The sequence below is a fragment of a genome, unplaced genomic scaffold (genome assembly GCF_019419815.1).
Source record: "Pyrus x bretschneideri cultivar Hongxiangsu unplaced genomic scaffold, Pyrus_bretschneideri_v1 Contig15, whole genome shotgun sequence".
Taxonomy (NCBI): domain Eukaryota; kingdom Viridiplantae; phylum Streptophyta; class Magnoliopsida; order Rosales; family Rosaceae; genus Pyrus; species Pyrus x bretschneideri.
Window position 1 is genome coordinate 5,162,023 of NW_025999446.1, and position 10,207 is coordinate 5,172,229.

At 36.1% G+C, this 10,207-nt stretch overlaps 1 protein-coding gene across 1 annotated transcript; it reads right to left on the reverse strand.

Annotated features, from left to right (window-relative positions):
- Window positions 1–623: 623 nt before the first annotated feature.
- LOC125475544 (pleiotropic drug resistance protein 1-like) lies at window positions 624–9,606 on the reverse strand. Its single transcript, XM_048580444.1, is given in 25 exon segments — window positions 624–1,118; window positions 1,223–1,477; window positions 1,703–1,874; window positions 1,967–2,194; window positions 2,322–2,427; window positions 2,430–2,454; window positions 2,571–2,654; window positions 2,745–3,035; window positions 3,120–3,452; window positions 3,645–3,808; window positions 3,894–4,001; window positions 4,080–4,236; window positions 4,314–4,417; window positions 4,511–4,671; window positions 4,759–5,075; window positions 5,235–5,516; window positions 5,628–5,929; window positions 6,020–6,110; window positions 6,206–6,259; window positions 6,370–6,446; window positions 6,540–6,699; window positions 6,792–6,876; window positions 6,964–7,052; window positions 7,145–7,265; window positions 9,030–9,606. Coding segments are annotated over 25 exon segments (4,353 nt in total). The 5' UTR covers window positions 9,359–9,606; the 3' UTR covers window positions 624–860.
- Window positions 9,607–10,207: the final 601 nt, after the last annotated feature.

Consider the following 10,207-nt stretch of genomic DNA (forward strand, 5'->3'; position numbering starts at 1 on the left):
AATTAAACTTATCATTCATCATCCATCATTATTGTTGAGAATAGGAATTTATATTGGGAAAGAAGAGACTTTGTATGAGTTTATAAGTAGTTGGTACTTTTTATATTATCAATTGCCTTTATGATAAAGCATCAAATTTCTTCATCTATCAGAGCATGTTATCCCAAATGTGAAGCCTAATGGCCACATGTGCTTTATGTCACCTAATTTGTGTTATTCACAAGTTAGACTTGAAAATTTGTCACACATGAGAGAGCGTGTTGAGCGTATGAATCCTATATCAGAAAAAGAATAAACCTTATATGGAAAGTACTTGAGCTACTCCACATATTGCCGATGTTAATTTTAAAGTTGAACCTCAACTTTCTTCGATTATCAATTTTGTCTTTTAAATTCACATGACAGACAACATGATTAAGATCTTATTCATCCGTAATAGACCAAAACGGGTACGAAACATTGTCTTTTTAAGGACAATGGGATAGTGATTCCACACTTTCGTTTTCTCTTTCTGCAGTCCTCCATTCTTTTTTTCCCTTTGACACTCTAATTTGTTCAATCTAGAGGAATGCATAGAGAGAAAAGAAGAGTGCAAAAATTACTACTCCTGATTTACACATTGGTGAGATATAAGACCCTATTGGGCCCAAAGACATTTATTAAACAGAAACGAAATTTACATGTTGAATTAAAATGCAATTACAAAATTCAGATCAAATTCCATACATATGGAGTCGGCTTTGGCATACCCCATAACATGTATATTATGCATACTTACAAATATCTTGGAATTCCGTAAAAACCAAGGATCAAAGCTTGAAGCCATGTTATTGGCTTTTTATGTTTTCTTCAGTATCCTCTCATCTCTTTTGGAAATTAAATGCCTTGATTGAGAAGGCAAAAGTGAACCCAAAGAGCACACAAATGCCAACGTGCACAGCTGCAACTACACCCAAAAGGTCCCGTCTATACCCAAAGTAATTCCTCACAAAGTGTTCCACACTTTCACCTGAATCAAATTTGTCTTTTATGTCTCCAAACTGCGAAGTAATCAATCCGTATAACGTGTATGAGACCGGGCAAATCCAGTAGTACCATCTCCACCAAATTGGCATTCTCTGTGATAGAAACAAATTTAGTACATTGTAAGTAATGGTTCATCGTGATACAAGGAAGTTTCTTAAACACAAACCAGACATACATAAGAGCTATAGGAACTTACCGTTCTTGGAACGATGAATCCTGAGAAGAGATTCCATATTGCATAGAAGGCAGAGGCGACTATGGCACCAATGTTATGATTGGGAGTCACGGCTACGGTCATCATACCATAGAACGTGAAATATAAGAAAGTGAAGTACATGAAGAAGATGTACCAAAGGAACTTGCTGACTGTCCACTCAAATCCGATCATTGTGTATACAATAACTCCATATATGATTGTCTGAATAAAAATATACGGGAGCTCAATCACTACCTGCAAATCATAGGAATTTGGTGAGATACATACCATCATGGCCGAATTCAACAAAAACTAATAAAATTCATGTTTATACAACTTCATGGGTAAGAGTAACCAAGTAGACTGAAACATGCTTCAATAATTTGTTCTTTTTGAAATTCTGAACATTTCACTAAAGAAGAATCACAGTTTGATTGGATCATCTACCCTTTAGAAAGGCAACCTTAATGAGTGAAATACCTGTCCAAAGGCATACGGCAATGCCGAGTACATTCCAGCTGCCCTTTCTCTGTAAAAGACTGTCCTCTCAATAGCCACAACCGGCTGTACTGATGAGGAATTTTGAAACCCAATGAAGAGAACAGCAGCATAAATGGAACCCATTGCATTGAAAAGATCTTGTTGGTTTCTCCTGCATTTTCAATAATTATTGTCAAATTAAGGACTAAAGTTTCCATTTTCAAACTGTTTTGTTGTATGTTTTAAACTTGGGGTGCCATTTACCTTTTCGAGCCCAGATCCCAGAATATTGTCCCAAACATTAAAGCTATGACAGTTGTGAACAAGAGTCTCACTGCACTGTATGGCGGGTTTCGCCAGTATGATAAATGTTGTTTCCATAGACAGGCCATACACTGGCTGAAGAAAGACTGAGAGTACTGAGTAGGGAAGTACAAGTCTTTTGAACCGGCTGGAGGAGTACTTAGCTCCTTGATCATGGCCTTGTTTCTCCTGAACCATTCAAGATGTTATTAGTAGTTACAAAACCAAATGTGCTAAAATTCAACTAGAAAATTCTTCAACTTCCAGGTTTTAGGGGCATTTAGAATTAGAATTAGAAACTTCAACGGAACCCTACCTGTATAGTTCTGAGTTCCTGTATATATCCGTGAAGTTAACACCAAGAACTGCTTCTTGTGCTGCTGCAGTAATCTCTAACATCCAAGTTGCAGGATTGTAACCATCTTAATTTTAGGAACTCCATCAATATCCTTTGTTAAAACAAAAACCATGTCAGTAAATACAATTAGGTATGACAACGTTTGAGAGAGTGCAAATTCGTAAACATGTTAAACAGATATTGGAAACATGCTTTTATAAGCCTTGCCTCAAAGTACTTGATCAAATGTGCAGAATGACGGCCTAAAGGACCAACATATATTTCTTCACCTCCCCTTTTCAAAAGAAACAGCTGCAGTGCGAGATTGAATTGATCAGTTATGGTAATATTAAGTAGCACATTCATTTTTTTTTTAATTCTAAAGCATAAAGAGTGTCTTGCCTCATCGAAAGAATCAAATATGTCAATGCTTGGCTGATGGATGGTGCAGACTACAGTTCGCCCAGTGTCCACTGTATTCCTTACTGTTCTCATTACAATTGCAGCTGCCCTGGCATCAAGGCCAGAGGTTGGCTCGTCCATGAATATTATGGATGGATTGGCAACAAGCTCTACTGCAATCGTTAGCCTCTTACGCTGCTCAGTTGAGAGACCATTCACTCCAGGCAATCCAACAAGCGCTTCTCTTATGGAGGTCAGTTCCACAAGATCCATGACTTCCTCAATAAACATCTGCAAACAATTTTTAGTCAACAACTTGACTAAACAGACCACACTAAATTGACAAATATGCGACCTTACTGTCATATGCTTTACCTTTCTGGTAGTGGAATCAACCTCAGGAGGCAACCGGAGGGATGCAGAGTAAACCAAAGACTCATAAACTGTTACATGAGGAGAGTGTATGTCGGTTTGCTCACAATATCCTGATATGCGAGCAAATGTTTCTTGCTTTTTAGTATACCCAGATATTGTGATGTTTCCTTCAATAAATCCACCCGTTTTCCTCCCTGCCAACACATCCATTAGAGTAGTCTTTCCAGCGCCACTAATACCCATCAGAGCTGTTAAGACTCCTGGCCTAAAAGCACCGGTCACACCCTTCAGAAGTGGTAGCCGATCCTCAGTTACCCCTTGATTTTTCATTTCCTGAAGCCATGTTATAAATTTGAGGTTAAAGATGTATTCAGTGCTACTTGTAGAGAAGTAAAGAGAAACATCGTTGCCTGAATCTCAAACCAAATTCGTGAATAACCAAAACAAAATGGGAATTTTCTTCAGAAAAGCTCTTCAAGCCTGAATCTCAAACATTGTTTTCGCTTACATAAAACTGAAAAATACCTGGGGCATGTCAACGGCATATTTGATTTCATCAAAAGTAATCCAAAGAGGTTCGAAAGGAAGAACCATTCCTCGCTTCTTGTTTTGGTTGGCTTCAGTAATGCTACCCACTCTTGCAGACAGTGTTCTTGATGATACACTTCTTCGACTTTCATTCCTTGGGTCTGCATTGTTAACCAAGAAATCATGTTATAGATCGAAATATGCAAGCTACAAGGGAGACTTAATCTTGGGAACTTTTCGACTCACCAGAAGAGTTCTTCCCTCTTGATGATAGCTCAACAGAATCTCCAGTTTTATCAGTAAGTTTCTCAGCCAAGGCCTCTTTGGATAGTACTGCTTGAGGCTTCCCAAATGCTGCAAAATAGTTGTTCGGGTCATTAGTTATAATGCTCATATGGAAATACCAAAAAACATATGTGCACAGATACTTACGATTGAGAAACTTCAAGGCCAAAGTATAGAAGAAATTGAATAGAAAAATATATCCGACTGTAGCTCCTACTCCAATCCAGTACCAATATGGTTCTGTGAAAACCCCGCGAGACTTCAAGACCATAATTCCTAACGATTCTGTTGAATTAGGAGGAACCTAGAACACAAATATATCCATATGTATCAGCTAATGCTTTCAAAATAAAATCCTGAAACACTAATGTTTCCACTTACATGGCTCCAACTGTCTCCGAGAAATTCATTGACAGCTATGGCGTTTTGGCCATACATCATCGGTGAGGCCCAATAACCCCATATCCACCACTTCTTCACGTTGTCTGATTCAAAAGACATATTTAAAACCATCAGCCAAAAGAAATGCGATTATTTTTCTTATTACTTGGATTATATTGTTTCCATGCATAGTTCACCTCGAGACAAGACAAAGCCACCCAAAACTAGTACTACAAGCAACGCGAAAGACCCGAATGTGTTTGCAACAATCATATTCCTCCCTAATGCCCCCATAAATCGGAATAGTCCTGATGCCATCTGGTTAAGCAATAGGAGTAAAAGATATTGTCTAAAAAACCTGCCATTTGAGAGACGTCATCAGATTCTGAAACCAGATGCGAATTATAAATAGGATTTGTAGTGTGTATGATGTTTTCTTTCTCACCTTTCGATGTTTGGATCAAAACCAATTACATAGTACGTCATGACCACCCAAATGGCAACTTCTACGAAGCTGATAGGGATCTTAAGGATCCATGTCGGTAAAGAGTATGCCCAAGCAGGATAGAAGAGAAGGTCCCTTTGCTTGAAAAATACAGGAAGTTTCATGATAGTCATGGCAAGCTCTGAGAACCCATTAAACATAACTATGATCACTGTAAAGAACATAGCACCCATGAAAATACCCCCATCGTCAACTGTATTCTTATGCATCTCAGTCCGGAGAAATAGGGTCATTGATATAAAAGCCAATATAATGAGCTGAAACAAAAAACCACAAGAAATCAATATGCCTAGTACTCATTGAGCTTCGCTGAACAAATCTTCTTTTCAAATAGTGTTAGCACTTTTTTCGAATTATTTTCCAACAAATTATAGAAATCCACAGTATGATTCCAATTTACATTAAACACCACTTACCTGAGTCATCTTGAAAATGTAGACGAACGAATTCCTCTTCATAAGCAAAAATTCTCTATCAATGCAAGCTTTAAGCAATTCCTTCTTGCTAACACCATACGTCTGAGTTGTTAAGGCTGCAGGGTGACCCTTGGACTTGTCAAATGGAGTAGAAAGCTCATCACCAAGTTTTCGACCAATATGAAATGACTGAAATGCTTCAGCAAATTCCTTGGAAGATATAAAATTATATGGCTCTTCTTTATCCGCCCAGTACTGCTCCTGATCTTTCCTTGATGTTACCTATAATACAGCAGGCGAGGGAAAAAAAAAAAAAAAACATAAGGTTAGGAAAAAGGACCTCTCTGAAGAACGAGAAAGTGGTAACACAACAATAGGAGTGCAAATTCTTACTTCTTGTAAGAAGTCAGCTACTCCTTTCCTCTCTGGACATTTGAATCCCATGTGCTCAAAGAACTCGATCACATTTTCGCGGGGGCCTTGGTACACGATTTGCCCATCAGACAGCACAATTATGTCATCAAATAGGTCGTAGGTTTCTGGTGCCGGTTGGAGAAGAGAGATAACAGCAGTTCCACTGAGGATGTGAATGGATTCTCTGAGTGATTTCACTATCTGAAATGTTGTTGAACTGTCTAAACCAGTTGATATCTCATCCATAAAAAGTGCTCTTGCCGGTCCAACCAGCATCTCCCCTGCAGTTATGGATCAGAATTTTCAATAACCAATAGGCAAAGAAAGTATGTCCAACATTAGTTACGGCAGTATGGTAATCAACGGTTTACCTGTTGTGACTCGCTTCTTTTGTCCGCCAGAAATACCTCGTACCATTTCGTCCCCCACCATGATGTCTGCGCAAACCTCAAGTCCCAAAACCTGCAAAGTTTTGTTAGCATCTGAAAGAAAAATGGTCCCAAAATCTGATACATTTATCTAATTTGAGCTTAAACTTAGAAGGAAAACGAATCCACCTTGAGTATATAATCTGTAACTACACTGGTCTCCTGTCCTTCCAGCGATGCTGCCTGCAAAAGTTGAAAAGCATTTCAAGATATTGAAACGGATTTTTTCAACAACACTTTTGCATTATCTGAAATATGTTATAAACAGAAAGTTCTGTGGATATTAAGTTTACCTTCATGTAGATATCTAGATCAGGATCTGGCATGATATTTGCTTCCTTTTCTCTCCTTGATAATTCTGCCAACATTTCTGAAAATTTTACAAATAAAAAATTAGTTTCAGATTCATGAGAATACTTCAGTTTAAACCACAAATGTCAAATGTTTTGGGGTTTCAACTTGCCATAACGTGGTCCGACCCCTTGACATCTTGCCGAAAAAGCCAATGTTTCTCTCACTGTCATTTCCCCTATGTGGAGATCATGCTGACTAATATAAGCCGAGGTCCTCTCTGGCACAAACTCTTCCATCCCATGTCCGTTATATGCTACTCTCCCAGAAAACTACAAGTTTATGAACAATTTTATCAAATCATGAGGTGAAACAACTATGTTAATAAGGGTTGGACACAGGGTTGGAAATCTTATATCCCTACCTTTAGATCTTTAGCAAGTTTTCCAGCCAAAGCCAATAGTAATGTGGTTTTCCCAGAGCCTGGGGGTCCTAAAAGCAGTGTCATTCTGCAGAAGCCGAATCCGAAAAATCAGAAGTGGACAGTTAAAAGGAGTGTGTGATGATTTACACCAGTATTTAGTCCAATCCGTTACCTTCTAGGCTTGATAATTCCACTAACATTAGCAAGGATTGGTAGCGGATGCTTTCTACTTGGAAGAATGTGAACAAAATTCAGGCACCCCTTCAAACAGAAAATGTCATCCACATTAAGTTTCAAAAGTATAAATTGTTGCAATTGCATGATTTTAAAGAAAGAAGGAATTGTTGAATTACCTCCAAAATATTAGCAACAAAATTGAATATTGTAGGTAAGGCCCTGCCTCCCACATAAGCTTCTGCTTCAACATTTAAATGCTCATAACGCACTTCAATTGTTGGCATATCAAGTCCAACCCTGAGACAAACCAAACCAAACCACATGCATCAATTTTTTTCCAAAACAAAAATCTGACCACAAATTTCTTTAGAAAAGCTATTAAAATCTATGAAAATATGACTTTAGCCCTAAAACTTAATTTTCTCTACATAAAACCCGAAATAAGTTTTTTTTCTTGAATAAAACCCATTGACTAGATTCCACATCAGCAAATTCATTAATTATGTTTGACTTCACACATTAAAAAAATTTCGCATGCCTAAAATACCCCTATTTGGATATTTTCTTTATTTATAAACCCTCTTTGAATGTTTGATGTACATAATTAATGTCATGCGGATGGATGGTAGGAGAGAATTAATGATTTTACAAAAAAAAAAAAAAAATTAATGTTATAAATTCATTGCCTAATATATAATAACATAAAACATGTCTAATATATGTTATTATACATGCTTAATTAAGTCAATAAAATTATATTTTACATATTAATGTAGGTAAATTATTTCACACACACACACCTATATATATATGCCTAATATATGTAAAATTCATGCAAAATAATTTACCTACAAAAAAAAACATTTGATTCAAATAGTGCACCTACTATATTAAAATTTTAAAATGTTAGATTCCTTAAAAAAAGAAAATAATATACCCAGTATATGTAAAATACATGAAAAATAATTTACCTACGTAATAACAAACCCATATATGTGACATCCCACATCGCCCAGGGGAGTGATCCTTATATGTATATTCCCATCCCTACCTAGCACGAGGCCTTTTGGGAGTTCACTGGCTTCGGGTTCCGTAGGAACTCCGAAGTTAAGCGAGAAGAGGGCTAGAGCAATCCCATGATGGGTGACCCACTGGGAAGTTGCTCGTGAGTTCCCAAAAACAAAACCGTGAGGGAATGGTAAGCCCAAAGCGGACAATAATATGCAAAATACATGCAAACTAATTTACCTTATAAATTCATTGTTTAATTTAAAAAAAAAAAAAATGTTTCTACTAGTTTTTTTTTTTTTTTCCAAAAATAAAGTACCTATTATTTAATTTTTAAGAAAATTGTGTACCTATTGTGTAATTAAAAAAAAGATTACATATTGTTTATTTTTTTATGAAAATAATGTAACTAATTGTTTAGTTTTTACAAGAAACAATGTATCTACTAGTTTATTTTTACCTTTTTTTTTTTTTTTTTTTTCCACAAGTTAATGTATCTACTTTTTCAATAGAATGTATATTGAGCGAATTAGATTTGGATTAGGCGATTTCACATAAAAGAAGAAAAGAACTTCTTTTTTTTTTTTTTTTTAAATTAAAAGAAAAAAAAAACTTAAACTAATTGAATGTTGTTGACAAACAAAAGACAATAAATTAAAAGTCTACAAAAAAAACCGTAATAGCCATATTAATGTTGGTGGCATGGTGTTGTAAATAAATTTAAATGTATGAACATCTTTTATCTTACATGGCATCAAATTCAAAATTTGGGTTTTATTTAGATGTTTTAATATAGGTGGGTTTATGTCTAGAGTTCAACAGTTGTAAGGAGCTAAATCTAAACCATCCTTTATTGCACAAAAGTCCCATCTTGTTTCTTTTTTTTTTTTTTTTTTTTTTTTTTTGGAAAAAAAACAATATTTTAAACTACTCCCATTCATAGGAACGGATTCAACTGGGGTGCGAGGGTACGGGTACACTGCCTTGACTCTATAATTCTATTTTCTTTTCTTGACTTTCACAATACAAAGTTAATTAAGATGCAAAACTTACCGATTAATCCGGTCCTTGAGCTTCAACAAGAACTTCTCATTGTCTTCTTCTGCAGTTTTCACCAGCCTCTCCAACACATTCTTTCTTTCAAGCAACCCAAGATTCTTGATGTCAATCTCTCTTCCTTTGCCTTCTTCCTCGGTGAGAATTCCGCGCCGAATGCGCAAATAAGTAGGCAGCTTCTCAATGGCTGCCCATTTCAGAGCTTCCTCATCATCTTCATCGTGTGAAGACTTGGAGAAAACATCCATGGTGCTGTTCCTCCAAATATTAGAACTGCTCAAACGAGCACTACTCACTCTAACTATATCACCACTACCATTATCCATTTTTACTACGTTCTTTTTTCACTTCCAATACAATCAAGCACAACAACCCACAAGGCCTTGTGTAAATCTCATGCAAAAAAAATCGTATTCGTGGATTTCTGAGAAGAAAGCAGCTCGGTATCCCAGATGGGACTGAATATTTATGGATGAACAGACTGCAGAGTTAACATTAATAATGCATGAAGCAGGTTTCTGTGTTCCTGCATTGAGAGGATTTTGTGGGGGCTTTTTGAATTTTTGAGGTTGAACTGAGAGAAGGGTATTTATATAGCTTTAGCAGTATACACAAACTAAATGAATAGTCAACGTGTATAGGTAAATTGTTGTTGTAGTATGATGTAAGAGCATACCTCATATATATATATGGCTCAACTTGAAAAAATAGAAGTTGTGGAAAGATTATTCAACAAAATGGGTGGAAGTTACTTTAATTGGATTTCGGTTGCGAAATATTAATATCTGTGCTTGTGTTTTATACACAAGTAATATTTTACATTGAATTTATTTAAATTATGAGGAGTGAGTTTTAAATTGTGTACGAACATGAGAGTACATTGTTTTAATTAAATTGGTTAAATGTATAAGATGATGGGCCATTTATGTCTTTGAGAACCCTTTACAATGGAGTTTTAAAATCATTAATGAAGTGGCATTTTACTTGAGCTGTCCAAGAATCCAGACCTAATATACTATGACTAGCCGACTTTTTCTAATAACCAATGAGAATTAATAAGAAAAATAATCAGTACGTAAGAAAGAGGAAAGATATTGTCCACCAAACAAAAACATTAGAAATGAATGCGCCCCAAGTATTGTTTCTTCTTCACACTAATTCCCATACAGTACTAA